The 20,257-nt window shown below is 38.1% G+C and overlaps 1 protein-coding gene across 7 annotated transcripts in view; it reads right to left on the reverse strand.

Moving 5' to 3' along the window:
• Positions 1-20,257, reverse strand: part of MECOM (MDS1 and EVI1 complex locus) — a 62,625-nt gene that overhangs the window by 19,917 nt on the left and 22,451 nt on the right. For 3 of the 7 annotated variants that reach the window (XM_077763633.1, XM_077763636.1, XM_077763635.1), the window contains exons 5-8: positions 18,514-18,661; positions 16,946-17,102; positions 11,211-12,567; positions 8,722-8,809 (exon numbers count right to left, since the gene is read on the reverse strand). In XM_077763633.1, coding sequence (XP_077619759.1) covers positions 8,722-8,809; positions 11,211-12,567; positions 16,946-17,102; positions 18,514-18,661 — 1,750 coding nt within the window. The remainder of the gene's footprint in view (positions 1-8,721; positions 8,810-11,210; positions 12,568-16,945; positions 17,103-18,513; positions 18,662-20,257) is intronic. The other 4 variants (XM_077763638.1, XM_077763639.1, XM_077763634.1 and 1 more) reach the window with 2 other exon arrangements.

The raw sequence follows: 20,257 nt of genomic DNA on the forward strand, positions 1-20,257 counted from the left end.
GAAAGAGATACACTCTGATTACATTACTTCAAATTATTTTGATTTGGGGGAAACTATCAAGAAACAAGAAAATACACTATGGGCTTGATGACTAAACACTGACATTCTTAGAGATAATAAGAGAAAGAGTAGGGGTGACCCGAACGCTTCTCTTAAAAGCCACCCCCACCTTTGGCTTCTGGTGTAAAATGAAAAGAAGATTAAACAGGAACGGGGAAAAGGGAGACAAGGAAGTTGGGAAGTCAACTGAGGGTACTTATTAACACCACACACACACACACACACACACACACACACACACACCGCTTTCTGTCCAGCTAACAACCACTCCAACTAAAAGCCACCACTGAATCCTCCCTTTCGTCTTCATAAGATTTGTTCTCATGGCACTTGACATCAGTTGAAAAGAAGTTTCCCCATTAGGACAAACAGAAGTGACTTAGAAATCTGCCAGTTGGGTAGTTTAGCAATTCTGTGACCAACATCATGCTATCTATATTTTGGATTAAGGTGTTGGATTAAGATGAGCTTCATCTAGAATACAGGTCACAACTCTAACTTCCTCACTCTGTGAGCTGACTCATACTATGCTCCTTCTGAAATAACATGCATTTTACAGAAGAAGTAGTATGTTTTGACATTCATTTGAAAGTCTGGTTTGGTATTTTAGAAGTGAAGATGAATTGGGATAAATGGAATGGAATCTAGCTACATTTATATTTCAATTATGAACAATCCAATGAATAAGGCAACGTGTATTACTATAAAAGAGAAATTTGCTGAGAATGGGGAAAATAAAGGAGGAAAAGTTAGATCATATATTTTAGAAATGCATTGCCCTGTGTCCTATTAATGTCATAGGCTAATCTCTGATCAGTAAATGACAGGGCTTTTTTTTCCTATGGAACAGTAATTTGTATTTATATATATAATAGTTGTTGATGGTATCTGCAGCCAGATGTCTGGAAGAGGAAGTCATTGTACCCCCTTTCAGTCCCCAAGAGGCTATTAACTTTATACTGACGCAAACTAATATTTAGACACAATTCCCTAGATCCTACCAAAAAATGTAGCTATCTCTCTAGTCAAATAAAGTTAGTATTTTTAAAAACATTTCAGCAGGCAAGATATCATCAGCTGGGTCCTAAGCACTTAGCCTAACATTATCTGGCAGCCAATAATTGATGACATAAAGAAGTTTCTCATTAAAACCATTAAAGTGACAACCTGATTATATGAAATGATATGTCCAATGGCACCATGAATTATGTGACTTAATGTTTTACAAATTAGATTACACATGCCTTTATCATAAAACAACTAACTTTTCATAAATAACTTATGATGGGAATGTTTGTAGATTTGGGAGTTTTCTATATTTATTCACTTGATAATCTTCAGAAATCTCAAAATCGTGGCCATTTGGGGGAGACCTAAGTATTCGTATTTTACAGTTATCTCATTCTATGTATCACAGTCAGCAGTCATGATTATGAAACCCCTTAGAATTTGTTTACCACTAAAAATGATATACTTTAATATTTTAGTAGTTCTTACTAATATCTATGTTTTAAAATATGAGTATAAATCGTAACTCTGAAAACCCTATGATTCAGGGAGTGGATGTGTTTCCAAGGCACGGCATTAAAACAGGAAAGGGGTCTAACTTAAAATCTGGATTGGCTTTCTATGATTAGTAGAACCATTGGGTATTTATGTAGGAGACAGCACCTTATGACTGAAGCAGCCAACAACATAGGTACTGTCAAGTAATATGCCACCTTAGAAAGGATGAGGACCCTGGAGCGCCTGGGTGGCTCCGCCCATTAAGCGTCTGACTTAGGCTCAGATCATAATCCTGTGGTTTGTGAGTTCAAGCCTCACCGTGCATCGGGCTCTGTGCTGACAGCTCAGAGCCTGGAGCCTACTTCAGATTCTGTGTCTCCCTCTCTCTCTGCCCTTCCCCACTTGCACTCTGTCTCATTCTCTCTCTCTCTCTCTCTCTCTCTCGCTCTCAAAAATAAATAAACATTAAAAAATTAAACAGGCAAACAAAGAAGGAAGGAAGAAGAAGAAGAAGAAGAAGAGAAAGAAAGAAAGAAAGAAAGAAAGAAAGAAAGAAAGAAAGAAAGAAAGAAAGAAAGAAAGAAAGAAAGAAAGAAAGAAAGAAAGGATGAGGACCCTGAGGCATGATACTCAGGATGGACCTCTGCTAGGAAAAGCAGAAGGGGAACACTGGAAATATAAGCCATGGTAATCAAAGACCAAGCCCACCAACTGTACAACTTTGTCTAAGAAAGTCTCAGTCTCTCTCTCTGTCCCACTGCTTCCCTCCCCGTCCTTCTTTCTCTCTTCTTTTATGCTTTTGAAATAAATGAACTTAATCCTTAAACATCTATCAAAATGAGAAAAATCACAATTCATCACATATTGCACAGAAGAAATAAAATGGAGGAATTTCTGGTAAAGAGAATCTAAAGTCAGGCAGAGAAAATAGGTAAGTGCTAAAGTGCCCTTGAAATAATTGATATATAACAACTATATGGTGACCGAAAAAACTGACCTGTATTCCAAGATTTTACCCATGTCTCAGAATCAGAATAACTTTGAGTAAAGGAGAGAATGAAGACAAAGAAGTCTATATAACTAGAGGAAATTTTGTAATATATGTTATTTATATGTATTTCCATTGACCCAAGGTTTTTTTTTTTTTTTTTTGCGAGTGAAAAGTAAATAAGCAGTATTCTTTGTATCTTGAACAAAAAAGAAAGCTATTACCTAGCATCACTACCTGACAACTGACTGTATCTGGAAATAAGAACAAATTTGAGGAAGGGAGACCCAAGGCTAAAAGATCATTTCCTAGTTAGATATGGATTTCTAAACATTTAGTCTTATTACTCCAAATTGCCAGAACCAAGTTCTGCCCTGGGATGTATGAATGTGAATTCCAATGTCAGCCTGCGTCTGCATGTAAGTTCAGGCTTTAACCTTTTGAAGGCTTTATCAAAAGCATCTTTAACATGCTGATACAGGCTCCCCAAAATAATGTTGTTTCCACTTAGTGACCCATCTCGAAGGCTCTTTTAACAACATGCTCCCAAGTGCCGAGAAAGAGTTCTACATCAAGGTATAATTACATGGAATGGGTCACATTTATAAAATAAACTTCTTTCTGTAAACAATTTATAGCACACTAAATGCCCAATTAAAACAGAAAGTATTCTGCAGCTTGTCGAAGCTGGAAAACTATCTGCCGAAGCCGTATCATTTAATGGAAAGTGGCTCAGAATTCTTTATCGTCTATACAGCATTTTATAATATAAGTTGTTTTCCTTTTAATGCTACATTATTTGAGTCAAAAATATAAGTAGGAAACTTACCCAAGTTCTCTGATCAGGCAGTTGGAACTGGGAGCAAAATTGAAACAAAAACAAAAAATTACTTCTGTATCAGTATCTTTATTGCAATCTATCCTTTGAGAAATTAACATTTATTCGGACTTTGTAATTTTTGCTTATCATGTAACTGTACCTTCAGTAAAGGCTTTGGAAATGAAACTTAAATGTTTTTATAACACTGCTGGATTTCCTCTGTTTACCTAAATTAAATTTTAGAATCAAGGTTATAAAGCAGAATGTTCTTTTTTCCAAGAAAACTAAACACTACCTACTACCATTAAATACCAAAGTAGATACTTCCTTCCTACTTGTTTTTACCCACTGTAAAGCCAGATTCTTAAACTTTAATAAATAAAACTTAAGCAATTTCCTGCAAAACTCTAGTCTCTTGCATTTTAATAATGTTAATAACAAAGAAAATAAGATATTTACTCAAATGTGAATCATTGAGTAACAACAGGGTAATGTGCTGGGAAAGGCACTGCTTGACTTTCATAAGCTTGGGACTCAGACCATTAGCAGTCACAACACATAAGGATATTAATTAAAAGAACTAGAAATGTATAGTTAGCTATGTCAACTTATGACAAGAATCACTTGGGAAAACTTCAGTGAGCTGGGGGCTCTTCCAGGAAACACAAGCGTTATATCCTTAAAGTCATCATTTTGCTTGGTTAAAGGGGCTATACCTTGCTTATATTATAAGTTATAGTATCTTTAATAAGGAAGATACATCGCTTTTTAAGGATAAAAGACTTATTGCAGAGCAACTCTAACAATAAGAAACACTTTGTCAAAAGCAAATAGAAGATGAAGGGCAAAAGACTTAAGTAATTTTCACATCAATGTATAAAAGATAACTTGGAAAAAGATTAACTTTTTCCCAGTTGTATGGGATACAGTAACAGGATAGTCAGACACTTTAAAAAGAAGAGAATAAAAATGAATGAATAAAGGACAGAAACAGAAGTAAAACAGAGTCTCTGTTGCAGATGTATAAAAAACCAAACATCTGGAAATAAAATGTATTAATAATCAAATATATCTTTAAAGTACAAGCAAATCAAAGAATAATAGCCAGTTTTACAATAACACAATTACCAAATGATTTCTATGGCAGTTCGAAAAAGCTAGCAATGTAAATGCAAAGTACCTAAAATGCAAAGTACCCAATGAAATGGACTTTCCAGGTATCACGCAATAATCCCATTCCCTCCATTTCACCTACTTGTGGCTTCATCTTTTTCAAAATTATAACCTAGACTAAGACTGCACAATTTTCAACCACACTTCTAGGAAGAACGTCTATAGTAAGTATTTCTACCTTACATTTAACTAGCTTTTTTATAAGAGAAAGATAGAAATCTAAATAGTCCTCTAGTGGCCTGACACAGCAAACATACTTCTTAGAAACTGTAATGAGTGAGGAATTTAGACCCTGAAAATGAAAAGAAAAAACCCAGCAATTATCTTTTAATTTTGGTGTATGTTTTCTTATATATTACAGACATTTTTGACAAGATTTTTAAAAATACACATTATTATTCCAAAAGGCAGTGAGATGACCTAATAATCTTTTAATAGAATTCAACAAAATATCAATATCAAATCAATATACCTATTGAAGTGTTCTCCTTTCATTGACTAGAATTGTGCCCTGAAGAGGGGCATGCTGGGTAGAATACAAAGACATAAAAAAATTATAAAATCAGGCTTTCCCAGAGAATACCACTACCAAGAATTTATGTATCTATTTCTATGTTTTCCCTAAAGCATTAAGAGTATGTGTTCCCCTGAGGCACGTAGGTGGGTCAGATGGTTCCACGTCTGACTTTGGCTCAGGTCATGATCTCACGGCGCATGACTTCAAGCCCACATCGGGCTCTCCGCTTACAGTGTGGAGCCTGCTCGGAATTCTCTCTCTCTCCCTCTCTTTCTGCTCCTCCCTTACTCATGCTTTCTTTCTCAAAATAAATAACTAAATTTAAAGAAGAAGAATACGTGGTTCCCTTTATTATATTATGATTACTATTATTATAACGTTGACAAATACATAAGCCAACCATTATTCTCACTTGGAAGGCAAACATACAGAAGCCCCAGAGGGACCATGGGATTTTCTCCAGTGTACTTTAAATGGAAAATGAAATAATGAATGGTCTTACCCAAGCATTTATTTAGCTATAAAATCAGGGCAAACCCTGGGAGCAGAGACAAGGCCTTCCATTTTGGTCTCCTGCTGTGTGCCACCCTTACTGCCGCCCAATGAGGCAGCACCAAGAACACAGTGAGCGTCTTTCCAAGCACTTGTAGATACATCCTTAGCCCCCTTCCCCCCAAGAGAGTGGGCTCAGGGGATGGCAGGAGGTCATTTTACCAGCATTCCTTTACATCCGAAGTGGAACACTTGTGCATTCACTAACAGTGAGGGCTCTTCCTCATTTCAGTCTTTCCGCTTAGCAGGCACAATGCGTACCATGCTATGTACGTGAACACTGACCCGTCCAGCCACCCGGGAAAAGCTGGTAGGGTGTGCCCATGACTCTGAGAGAGAGGCTCAGAGAGATGAACTGCACTGGTCCAAACCTGAGCGTTTCGGCGAACAAGCGGTCACAGAGCAGTCATTTTTGGCCCCAGATCCCGGCAGGTTGTCTTTGTTCTGTTTGTTTATGGGAAAGGAGAACTTGAGGCTAGGAGGGAATTGATAGAGTACTCGAAAGAACAGAAGAATTCTGCTGACACCTCAGGACATTTGAGGCAGATTTTCGGAAAGAGCAGACTATTTGGTCTGAAGGCTTGATGGAAATAGGGCGACCCAAGCTTCTCCCAGGTGACAGTCTTTATCCCACCTGCATCCCAGTGATAATACAGCCATTACACATGAAAACAGCTACGATGGTTATAAAAATAACAAAATATTTCTGTAGTAGTTGGCAAGTAGTGTCTGCTCCAAGAACCCTGACTTGTCGCCCTACTGTCCTGGCCTCATCTCAAAAGCCCCTGCAGACAATCCGCCAGCCAACAACTATGGCATTAACATTGGTGCAGCAAGGACTTCCAAGATCCTGCTCTAGAATGCAGGAGTCCATTCCGATTGGCAAGTACTCATGACATACGAGGTGTTAAATATGTTGATTATCACTCTTGGGTCCTGTTCTAACAGCAGCGATAGGCAGTCGCTTCCACCAAGACTTGACATTCTGGAAACACACACGGCTAACGTGCTCCTACAGGCATGTTTGCGAGGCTCTGAGGGAATGACTGCTGTTCTCCAAGCACTGCACATACACCTCATCTTTTGTGATCCCTCATTCGCTTTGGAAATAATCAAAGATAGCACATTTTCTTATGTGATTAAAAATATGTACATACTGCAACACTTGTATGCACATGTGGAATTATTGGTAGGCGAAACTGCCCATCTTCTGAACTAGTAAGTTTACTTTGGCTAGCTAAAAATCTGAATTTCAGAGAGAATAGGGACTTTACATGCAACTCCCTCATCTTACAGATAAGGAAGTAAGAGCCAGTTAGACTGAGTCACTCAAGGACCCTGAATCCCGTCTTTTTTCCCTCCATTTTACCATGACCCATAGCACTTAATTTTAAAGTGATTGGTTACTAAATTTTAAATGTAATTAGAATATGAAAACAATTTGATTCTTATAACTAAATGTTTATAATTATATCCCTATGAGCATTTAGTTATAATCAGAAAGCTATCAAAAAGATACACTTTTTGTACAATATTTGACACAAAATGCATGTGATGTTCAGCTTTCTTAGACCATGAGGCCTAAAAGTGTAATTTAAAGCAACTTAAATGTAAAATATAAGTACCTAATAAACATTTACTATTTTACAACTCTTTTCTTTCCCATAAAATAATTAAAAAATAATATCATTCCTTAGCCTTTCTATATAAAATGAAAAGTGACTGGAATATTTCTAACCCTTTTAATACTAAATCATGCATTTGCTAACTTTGAAATAAAATTTTTGAACAATGATAGATTTCTCCAGCTAACGAGAAGATGGTACTTCAGCTCTCATACTCTGTTGTTCAGGACACTGAGAATGTACTTGAAAAATTGAGGAAGAGGTAGCAGAAGGGGGAATAGATAGAGGGGGCAGGGAGAGTCACATTTCAAGATAATTTAATTACCTCATAACTTTCTATAAGACAGTGGCATAAAATTCGACCAGTTTTATTAGAGGAACACAATTTTTAGTTTGAATATGTTAAAACACAATAAATTAGTTCACTGATTTTAAGCATTTTCATAAATTATGTTTACCATCTACAAAGACCAGAGCATATAACCTTTAAAATTAGAATTAAGGAAAACAGGGGCACCTGGGTGGCTCAGTCAGTTAAGTGTCCGACTTCAGCTCAGGTCATGATCTCATAGTTTGTGGGTTCGAACCCCGCATTGGGCTCTGTGCTGACAGCTAGCTCAGAGCCTGGAGCCTGCTTCAGATTCTGTATCTCCCTCTCTCTCTCTGACCCTCCCCTGCTCATGCTGTCTCTCTCTCTCTCTCAGAAATAAATAAAAAACATTAAAAAAAAAAGAAATAAGGAAAACAAAATATTAGGTAAAAAAACCCATACATTTAAGAAGTTTGTATATTTGTTCTTTCAATACAATTCTCCACATTTTGATTGATATGTAAACCAGTTTTAAAAAATAACCACATACGTAAGGACATAAACCAATTAGATGGCACGACTGTGTAGTCTCCTTGTTATGAGAAACTATATATTTTGATAAATGGACACAGCTCCATTCAGCAAATAGCTCTGTGTATTGTGGTAAATTCTTGTGCAATTACAGAACTTCGCTGGAATGCCCAGTGGTCTCTAGATAAATTCCTTCACCCTCTATGGTAACAACTTGTCAGGTAGACTCATTTCCTGTTTTTTATCTAAGCACTAAAGGAACTTCAAGGACCTTCATGAGTTTGGGACGAGTCACAGTCTGACCCATCTCTCATTATCAGTGATTTTTAACACAAAAAACCACTTCCATATTTATTTTCTTAACTGAATTTAGTTCACTCCAAAATACACTTTGGATCAATAAGTAGTTAGCAGGAGATGATAATTTAACACCCCAAAACATGTTATTTTTCCACATATATTAATTTCTTTTTCTTTAAAGAGTTTGGGTTTTCATTCTGCTAGAATTTCCTGTGTTCTTCCACACCAGCGTCATAGGAAATCCTAATGTTCTCAAGATTTCTTTCATTTCATTGCACCTGCTTTTCAGGATCAACAAGTTAGTTTACAAGCCTGAAGTCTCAAATTCAAAATACTTACTTGTGGGTGAAATAAGAATCCTGGAGAAGGTCTCAAGTATTTCTCTTTTAAAGCTTCAAGTGGGTCAGTTAGTTTTCTTTTCTCTACTCTGAAAGGTTAAAATTAGTTTTTGGAGATGAATCAGTCTCAAATATCAATTACTACATAATTACTGGCATTTAAAACAGCTAACGATAAAACAAATGGAAGGTTTCTGGGAAGCACACTAATAAAAATATAAAGACATCTATTCAGTTCTCGAAGAATACTCACGGCACTTCTAGGCGCTCATAGAAAGAAGGTCCTGTTCATAATGGTAAAATCCTATTGGGTCACTAGTAATAATAATAATGAGGAAATATAAAAACTTTAGAGTCATGAAACCAGAGGCTTGGTTACAGATTTGTACATTTCCACTTCAAACGTAGACAAGAAGCCTTGGTGAATTTGAAATCACGAGGACAGAGCTCATTCTGAAAATTGATGTCGTTTTCTGCCAAGAAAGTGTTCCCTTATATATTCATTATATTTCCCCCGTACTTGCCAATGAGAGCAGGAGAGTTTCTAAGCATCCTATGCACCCTGCTCCCCCTTCTGTGAGGTCCCTCTTCTGGATGCCACTGCTGATAAACAGGGCAGGCAAAAGGGGGTAATGGGAAAAAGGAGGACCTTTCTGAAGATAGAGACATATAAACTTATCTGCATATACCTTCTGCCTTCAAAATGTTTGTTATTCTATTTTCTATTAAGTGCACAGGAAACGACATCATGGATTAAATTAATTTCTTTTACCAACTGTTGATAAATTTCTTTTAAGAACCGTTGAATAAGTACGCTTCTATAATAGAATCAAAATTAATAAAAACAGCTACCACTTCTCAAAAAGTTCCTATATGCTATGTTTTACATACATTGTTTCACTTATTGAAGCAAGTCCTCTTACACCCATTTTATGAATTAAAAAAAAAAAACAAGTTTGAGACACGGGAAAACTGAGATTTCAATTCAGGTCTTGCACTAAAACTGGTGTTTTGGTATTTCATGACTTCAGTAAAATGACAGGCCTAGGCCCTTTATTCAGATTGAAACACCAGAGAGAAGACTGAGTTCCATAAGCAAGGGGTAGAGGGGAAGGTTAGGATGTGATGGAGAAGAGCGTGATGGGTATGTGGAGGAATCAGAAACCCATTGCCACTGGGAGGGTCTGAGAAAAAAAAAAAAAAAGTCCGAGGGATTATCTTCACAAAGGGCTGAGATGTATCACTGATTTGGAAATACAACCTCACTGGCAATGTGTAACACACAATCTACACACCAAATATGGAAATTCTGTTTTCCCTTCTTTTACCTCTCTTATTGAGACTGCCGTAGGAATTAAGATACAATAACTGGGAAGAAGTGCACAGGCATGGTATTGATGGCTCAGAGATATTTTTGCATGGTCCTTTCTAATCCCCTTCAAGTGGGAGGTAGCCCTCAAACACACAGCAGTGTTTCTTGGTTAATGTATTAGAGATAACACAAGTAGAAAAGGAGTTTGTGGTGAAAAGAGTTTGTGGCTCTAATACCTATTAAGTAATAGGAACTCAATGAGTACTGTTGAATGAAAGAGTAGCATAAGCTTGTTCATAAAAGAGAGTCAAGCAAAAATATGAAAATAGTCTAGTCTTAAACAAGTCCAATGAGCAAATATCCATGCCTTCCATTAATTCTTGACAATGTTCAAGACTTGAGTTAGAAAGTAAATGTGAAAATGCTTGATAATATTTAAAATACACAATAAGCATAATTACTATTATTCATACTTTTAAAGAAAGCTGGTATTTAGAAAATAAATCATTCTGAATGTCAAATGAGCATTACAGAATACTGCCTATGAGGCTTTTTATTAAGCATATATGTTTCCCCCCCGCCCAAGAATTTTTGGAGGCACCAAAGAAAACTGGATAATGAAGGTATTAAACAGTGACCTGTTTTCAAAACCAACCATTCACATTATATACAAAACGTTTTTGTGATTAATATTTCATTTACTTTGGCTTCCTAGGAGATTTATTTAGAAACGGAATATGTGCAGTGCTTATTAAGGATGTGTTGGTAGGTTAACAAAGAGAAAACTCATGCTGTTCTGTGTCCTGACCCACTTGAGTACCCACACATATTTGCATTAATCCTTCAGGAGCCTCATTCTTCTGCCACTTGACAACTTGCTTTAAATATGGCTTTCCCATATTTTCCGCTTAAAAATGTGTTTAAAAATACATTTATTGTCAGGGGAAAGAACTCTGTGGGCCTAATCCAAAACCCCAAATTCAGAGACATCCAAAAATAAGTCCAAACATAATGAGTTGACCGTCTGAATAAAAAATGAACTCACTAGATCAAACAACTTTACTCTCTGCCTTATAATAATAACAAAACTGGTTTGGTAAAAGCCAAGGCTTTCGACTGTAAACCCTGCCCTTCGTACACACGTCGTCTGCATTTAATCGTCTCCTATCCACCCTTACCTGTAAATAGGGTCCATAAAGAAAGGAGTGGGTCTAGCGTGCTGCAAGGAACCGTCTGATGCTGGTCTTGGTTCAATGTTGCTTCCTTTCTTTTCCCCAAACACGTGGTTTTTACGAGGCTCGGTCAGTTTTGTCCCACTGGCTCTACTCCTACTGCCCATACTTAGATCCAGGGGCTGGTCTTGGCTTGTGGCGGGTGTTGCTGGAGGCTTGGAGGGGACTGGAGTCAAGGGCTTCTCGTCCTTTCGCTTCGTGGTGAGATCAAAGGGAGACTCAGAGCTTCCCTTCGGCAGTTTCTTTACTTCACTTGGTGATTGGGGTTCCATTTTCAAAGGTAACGATCTCAAGTCTCTATCAGGAAATGGGTACATTGATTGAGAGAATGCTGGAAAAAACGGGAGGGGAAACACGGAAGGGTAAGGTAAAGCTCCAACTTTTTTGTCTTGCAGCCCCACCAGTCCTGTTGAACCAAAGTATTTTTCAGCAATAGAAGCAATAGCCTTTATAGAATCATTCACAGCTCCTGACACCGCAGTTTGCTCCTCTAAAGATGGTGAGAAAATGGAATGATTGCTGTATTCTTTCTTATTATGTATTGAAGCCAGATTCTGAAGAGGGCTTACTTTGTCTTTGAACATTTTACCATTTTCTTTAAATTTCTCTTTATCACTTTCAATGTCACTTTCCAGATCAGAGCCCGAGGTTGTTTCCAGGTCACTGCCACTTGGCGTACTGACATCATCAAGGTCACTACTCTCTGACTGGTCACTGATTTTCTCAAGGGGCCTCTCTTCAGAGGACCTCTCGGGCTGGAGCTCCACTGGCTTATTGTCCCCTACAGGTGGGTGTTTAGATAGTGCCTTCAAAATATCCTGTGTAGCTGGCAGTATCTGAGGATGTGTCATGAGGGGACTTTGACTTTTGTTTGTCTGTTCAGTACTTGATAGTCCTTTAACAGGAGAACTAGCAGGTATCAAAGGAGGCCTATGGTACAAGCCGGAAGGAAACAGACCAGGGAAGCTAAAAGAAAATCCAGGAGCTGTTGGAAAGGTAAGACCAGCGGGATGCCTATTGGCACCAAAATAGTCAGCAAGGCCCGGGTTGGCATGACTCATATTAACCATGGACGTTTTATCCATAGCTGGGGTTCCAGGAAGTGAAATGCCTTGGCCAAAAAATCCACCTGCCGCAAAATGGTTCTTGCCCTCACAAAACCTCCTGTGTTTATTTAAGGAAGACGTAGTGCTGAACATTTGTCCACAGTCTTTGCACTTGATTTGGGTTCTGCAATCAGCATGCATGCGCTTATGACGACAAAGGTTTGAAAACTGAGTATAGGATTTATGGCAGACCTCACCTGTGTGCAAACAACAAAAGAGAATCTCAGGCTTTATGGCAATTGCTTCTGAATTTAGCAAGTATCACAACTGGTTTACCCGAAATGTCAATTAGGAAGCCAGGAAAAGTTGTTGGAGGTACCAATCTGAGTATTCCCAACACAGAAAACCCCATTTCACTAGATTCCAAAGCAAGGCATCCAACCTGACAAATGTCTTGAAGCAGCACAAATATTTCATATATAAATATATATAAATATTTTGTCATCCCCATTGCATGGTATTTTTTCCATCATATTTGTGTATTTAAATGTTTATAGCAAAGTCCAATTCCAGCATGCATTGACTTCCCACCATTGCTACCCTCACAGAATCTTACAAATTAAAATCCTAAGACGTACTAAACATTGAACATAACAGGTACCCCTTTAGAGTTTTAGACCGCTTAAAGAGTTCTAAGTCATAGGCACCGAGACAACATAAAACAGCCTTTCTCTTGACCAGAAACTTTACCTTCATCCCCTCTCCCCCTGGGGAAAAAGCCTGTGACTGCCCTACCATTATTTAATTTGTATTATATCATACGCTCTCATCATTCACACATCAAAGCCACACAACAATGCACATTGTGTATTCTGAGACATTTTTAACAATCATTTTCATGATTTGAGAAAGACTGACATAATTTACAATGGCTCTATTTTAAGCCTGCAAAGGAAGCTAAATTGAATGTGGTCCATCCTGCATTGCTGGTTCCCATGAACTATGATCACGTCCTCTGACTTCCCCTCACACCAGTGGTTGTGCTAACCTTCCTGCATTTATGAAACCCCCGTCCTTGGGAAATACGTCCACTTGTTGTCATATCTTCGCCGGTTATCTCAGGGCTTGACTTCTATGTGAGTTAGCCAACTATGGTAAGCAGGGAGAGCTTTCTGAGTGCTCTCATCCAGAAAGGACACGGCAGGGCACGGCTGCGAAACAAACCTCTTCGTGGAGAATTTGCCAAAAAAGTAGAACATCTTCCTCCTCACAGATGAGAGAACATATCTAAGTGTATTTTAAGACCAAACTTCGTGTAACCTTTAAAACCTCCTTCGCTGGGTAAGAATTCCCCTCACTTGCCAGTCCAGCAGCATGACAGTATTCATTTCCTAAGCACCACATTTTTTTATCTGACTTTAGTAGAGGTGAAAGCACTTTACGTGTAAACTTACTTTAACAATCCCGTGCACGTTTAATACATGCAGAAACATGATATGCCTTGTTGGCAATTACCGAAACAGATTTGTATAAGAAATTAAATTGAAGACAAAATGCGACATTTATTGCTTTCATGCAATGGCTGCCTTTAAGCGCAGAGTGGTTGAGCTCCTAAGTTAAAGCAGTAATATTTGAGAGAAAAAAGAAACTCAAAGGAGATTTTATAGGTGTTCAATCATGCAAAACTCACCCAAAAGTTGGATTATCCCACACACCACCAAACAGGAAGTACCAAGTGATTCCATAATATTTCTTTTACTACTAATGATTAAAATGCATTGCTACATATATCATTGCGCTTAGTAATAGCAAAGAAGCTTTCAACTGTGGGATGATTCATGACATTATAGAAGCTGTAACATGCATTTTAATGGGAAGAGAAGATGTGAGTGATTTCAAATTATTCTCCTGGAATATATTGACCAGAGTCTGCTTTAAAAGTATATCCTAGTTAACCATATACAATAAATACACATGCTATTTAAATTCTTTGATACCCTAATTAAAACCACATGATGTAGAGGGTAGGAACACGAGGCTTTCGTGGGTCATACTAATTCAGCTATGAGCAATAACAAGAAATAGTAAATAAAATGTCGTTGGAATCATAAAAGTGCACTCATCAAGAAAGTAACACCTCTCCTCTGGGCATTAAGAGGCATTGAGAAAACGTCTTGATGGGTATTCAACCAGGGCATAAACTTTTGAAAGGCTTGCGAATTTTGGGCAAAGAAATGTTGCTCTCTACGTTTCTGTCTTATGGCTGGACGGATCTAAGAAAATCAAGAGCTTCTCTATATCGGAGTAACAGAAGGCGCACTTGACTTCCCTGGTTGCACCCTCTGTCACACAGATGAGCGATGTCTGTGTCAGGTCTCAAGAACAGGGAATCTGGGATGTTTCCTTAGGCAGAGGCTTTGTTTTTCTCACTTGAATGTCTGGCCTGGCCCACCGCTACCCACCAGGCCTCCAGGTAAACGGCTCAATTGATGTTGAAGTCTATACTCTACTGTAATTTTCTCAGTAATAAGGAATTAGCCAGCAGTTAACAATGCATTTTTCTACTTATTAAACAAATTAAGAGGTATTTTGAATATGTTCAGCCTATTAGAGCATGTGGTTTCTATTTGGGAAGGCTGGAGGTTTCTGCAAAGGCAGTGAGTAATTACCTTAGCACTGGTGACTTTGGGCTCAAGCTTGGCGGTACACTGTAATAAGAGACAGTTGCCATAAACACACCAGTGGGGGTAAATCGTGGTGTGTGGCCTACTGGTGAGAAACAGATATCAACTCTAGGTGAACCCCCTCCACTCCCAATCTCCACACCAACTCTCCTCTTTTGTTCTGAAATTACATGGCTATTATTCATAATTACCCCATGGTTCTCTGTCAGATTTTACATTTGAAGAATTCCATCTGCTATTTAAATTTACCAATAATTACCGAAAATCCATTTGTGGCAAATAGTTGTGCAAGCTGATTGGAAAGGGACACCCTATAGTGCTTTAAAATGAAACACTTGACTTCAACACAATTAAAATTCCAGATCCCAGAACCTTCGATAATAGGAATCTATATTTTTCTGACTTTCAGCTTAAATAATAGAGACAGCATTAAATGGGTGATCAGAATTTGTTCGATCTATTTTTCCCCCACCAAAATACAATAAGCGTATCAAAATTTGTTTCTGAGGAATCAGAAATACACAAATTATTTATGCCTGTAACATTTCAAAGTACATTTTTAAGGGCATCACAACCTAGAGTCCGAAAGGCCTTTATGAGACAAGAAGTCTAAAATTTGTATTGTATACTTTATTTCCTGTGATGTTCTAACAGAGCCCCCCGAAGGGAGGCTAGATCACCCTTTTGTTTATCAGCTGGTCATCTTCACTCCACCCAGGGTACAGAAGAACACAGGAGCAAAACAAGACTCTAGTTTAAGCTGGAAAGGGAAAGAAAAGCTCTCATGTTGCTTGGAAGCACAAAAGAGGGCTGTGTCGAGGTAAAAAGGAGGAGAGTCAGTATCTGGCATCTACATGTTGGCACTAAATTTTTTTTTCCCCAATCAGGTCCCGTAGTAGTGCCTCAATAACCTACTACAAACTATTGAGTATTTCTCAGAAAAAAAAAATTTTGTAAGTCTTCCCAAGTCAGAGGTTTTGCCAACTACTGAGTGTGCCTCAATCAGTTCTATGCTCATCGGGATCCAAATCAGTCTTAAAGTTTGTAGTGCAACTCAGTGAGTCCCTATGTTTATATGCCCAGCTGAGCAATGAATTCATTTGAAGTCTAGAGTCATTTCTCAGATGGGCTGAAAACAACTGATTTTCCTTATGAAATATTTCAGCACAATACAGGGAGCAGGAGTGGGTGGACAGAAGCAGCAGCAAATGAGCACTGAGGTTTACTTTATGTGGAGTGTGTTACTAAAGTGCTCTGTACAAGTACCTTCTAGGTAGGTGGTCAGATTGGATGTCTTCTGAACACACACTGCCAGTAAATTTGCTTTACTGCAGTGAGTTGTAGAAGCAGCATGTCCACCATAAAGTGAAAACGTTCTGCTTTCCAAGTAACTGAGAACTACCAACCCACAGTGGGCAACTGGTAACAATGTATAGATTAAGGGGAGTCCTATTCCACCTTCCCACTCCTCACACGTGCGTGCGCACACACACACACACACACACACACACACACACAGTCATAGCCTATTTGCCAAGTGGGGCTTTTCCAGCCTTTCTCATCCAGAACAGGTTTGTATCACTTCATCTTATTTAGTGGCATCTGCCATTTGCTGCTTTATGAATCCATGACCATTTTCAGTGTGACAAATCTGGTTGTCTCTATTAAACCCTACAACCTGGGGAGGCTTCCCTCTCGTTATTTAATGATTTCTCTTTCCTCTACTTGTTATTGATTTCATCTAAAAGAAAACACCCCAGGAATTATAGACAAAATACCATGGATCTGGGTGTAAAAGACGTCCTTGTAACAGAAAAATTGCCCAACTGGATTGGACCATAAATAGCTAATGCAGAGACCCTTCTATGGCCACGCGGCCACTTTCCTGATCACAGTGCCTTTCGGGTGAGAGACAGATGCAGGAAGGAGGGCTGGAGTGTTAAAAACTTACAGATAAAGGGCTTCACACTGCTGTGGATGTGCTTGTGTTGTTTGAGGCCCGACGAAGTGGCAAACGTTTTGCCACACTCCGGGCATGCGTGTGCCCGGGCACCAACATGCTGAGAGCGAATGTGCCGCTGGAGGTTGCTAGGGTCCGTGAAAACCTGCTAGGAAATGAGTACTGATTAATCAAGAAACTTAATTCAAGGACACAATAAAGAAGACCAGGAATGACTCAAGAAGGAATGTTGTTTATTTTGGTTTTGTTTATTTGTTTTCCCCATAGACCAAAGAAAGTCGTATTTCTGCAGTCAAATGCTCTACCACTGAGCTATACCCCCACGCAGAAAGTCATATTTCTTAAGCATGAGCTCCTCTAGGATAGGGACTGTAAATTATTCAGCTCTACATCCTTAGCAGGAAATGTCCATCGGTATCAGTTGAATGAAATAATTGATGGCATGATAGACCACATTCAAGATTCTTTTGATCCCATTTAGAGTGATCAGAGTTGAATAACAAAGTGCCAGCCAAGACATTATTAAAAATGGTGTGCTATTTCCATCCTTTAAACCAAGACACACTATGTATAAAACTGGGGGAATTTTTCTAAAGTGTCTCAAATCCTTTCAAGGAGTTCGCCCAGGCATTCATGCTAACAGTGCTGCAGCAAGTTACCATTAAGCTAAAACCATTCTTTTAAACATTGTACTAAAAAAAGAAAAGAAGAAAGAAAAGAGAAGGAAAGAAAAAAAAAGAAGAAAGGGAAGAGAAGGAAAGAAAAGAAGAAAGAAAAGAGAAGAAAAAAGAAGAGGAGAAAAGAAAAACAGTCACCCACACTTCTGGGACCAAAACATCTCTAAAGATAATTTCAAATATCACAATTTCCACTGGCATGAAGAAAGATATTCAAATGCTATAAAAAGGTTTTGGAAATAGAAATCAACTTCAATGACATCAGGACATCTTTTAGTTAACTGAGAGCCCTGGAAATTAAATGATGTGAACTACTCTTTTCATGTTTCAGAGTCATGGTCAAGGTGGAGTGCTTTCATTGCACCCTTATGCTGCTCGGCAGTGGCCACTAAGGCCCTATGCTCTTAATTAGAACCAAGTCATGATTTATGGTGGGGACTTGGGTGGAAAAATCTGCAAATGTAGGAGTCTCCTATTCTTTCTGAATAGGCATTCAGAAATTTTATGTGACTTCCTCACAAATTGCTATTAAAAGAAATCAGTAATGTGCATTGGATACAATTTTCATTCTCCATAAGGCTATAAAACAACCCCACACTGGCGAGGCAGTAGCGGAACCAGGAATTTACCAAGGATGTCTGACACCTAGTTCTGGAACTCACCATTAAGCCTCACTTCCTCTCTTACAAAAATAAAAGGGTACCCACTAAGTGTTTTTATACACTGTACTAATGCCTTTTAGCATACAACACTCAGTCTACTTTTCTCAAGATATTTATAGTTTCCCCTCTCAAGGCTTGTTTTTATATATCATAGCAAGTGATGGATTAAGAGAGAGCAGGATGACAGAGAGAGGCCAAGTAGTCTACAAATTCACTGTACCTTGGCACAGTTTTCACATTCATAGTGCTTTCCACTGTCATGTGACATCTGGTGGCGAATTAAATTGGACTTCCAGTTAAACGCCTTGGGACACTGATCGCACTTGTATTCCCTCTCTTCAGTATGTGACAACATGTGTTTCTCCAGGCTGTTAAGAGAACAATTGATTCAATAAGACATGGTGACAAAGAACACACTCATAAACAGAATGTCATTTTATTACTAATCCAACTGCCAATTAAAGAAATGAGAAGGAAAGGGAGTTGAGGTGAGAAGGACCAAAGAGAAAAAACAGGCTTGCGACAAATGAAAAAAAAAAAAACCACTTATTCTTCCTAGACTGTGTCTCTCACTAACACAGAGAAGTACCCTTATTGTTTGAAAATAAATCTGATACAGCTATGAGAGATTAGTTGCCAAGTTAGAGGCATGATAAACGACTAGCTAACTGTCCAGTTCTGGATTCACCCCACCATCCTAAGGGCAACACATAGTGCTAACACCCACTTAATTCGAACACAAGCACTGAAATTGAAGGTCTTCAAAAACGGTTACAAACATGCAGGCAGGTGTCCTTTCTAATGTATATAACCTCTAGATTCAGAAAGGTAATTTTTTTTCTAACCATATCGCCATATGGAAAAGTGAGCTGTAACCTAACTATTCAACAAGCAACTTCCCAATATAACACTGGAGTGGATGGATGAATGGATGGTCCTGCAGATAAGCTGATGAATGGATATTAGAGGGGAAAGAAAAGTGTGTAATAGTGTAAGTGGATGCACTATCAGAGCCCTTCAAAAGTAAAACAGAAGTTTCTCACATGGATAATTTCTCTGTTTTAAAGCTTAGAATACTTTTACTTCTCAAATATTTCCCTCTCTTTTCTAAAACTTGTATATGAAATCTGTATGAATTTAGTGAAAAGCAAATATTATAGATAATGGATTGCTGTGATATTCAGATATTTAAATATATTTGTTAATTAAATATGCACAGATAACACACGAGGATACTACCCCTAAATAAAGTAACCAGAGCTCCTTGGAGAAATAGCCTGTTTCAAATTTGAAGCCCACGATATACAAGATGGGCCTTGAACGTCATTATGGCAAAAAGCAAGAAAGTTCTAGAGCATGTCAAAAGAATTAAGGTACCAATCTAAAAAAACACCTACTGACCAAAGATGAGGAAATTTAAGCATCAATAAAAATAACAATCTCATCTTTTAACAAAAACTATATTCAAAATCACACAAACAAAAGCCCACTGGTCACCCTTGGAAGATTCTGAGAAGCCAAATCATTACTCTGAAAATGAGTAAGTAAAGAGAAAAACTCACCCACATTCCTGCCCTTCCTATATGAACTGTACTTCAGGGTGAGCAAATAAACAATGAGGGGAAGTTTCTCTGCGTAGAATTGACAGAGATAATAAATAATGAAAGAATGGTAAAAGTATAAAACATTCATTTTACAGCAAATAAACAATTAATAAATGTAGGCAATCCTGAAATAAATCTTGTGCCTTCTAAAGGAAGTAAACCATAGCATCAGTGAGGTATTATTCTTAAAACAATGAACCTAAATTTGATCAAGGCTTGGGATGTAACTGAGTTTACAGGAAGTAAAGACGGAGAAAGATGTTAACACCAAGGGGACATGATCAGTAGACTCCAGACTGGAGGAAATGCTACAGGAAAAAGCACTTAGCTTCTTCTATAAATACATTTTAATGAGGGAAG

Source organism: Crocuta crocuta, unplaced genomic scaffold, assembly GCF_008692635.1.
Source record: "Crocuta crocuta isolate KB4526 unplaced genomic scaffold, BGI_CrCroc_1.0 scaffold433, whole genome shotgun sequence".
NCBI classification, from domain to species: domain Eukaryota; kingdom Metazoa; phylum Chordata; class Mammalia; order Carnivora; family Hyaenidae; genus Crocuta; species Crocuta crocuta.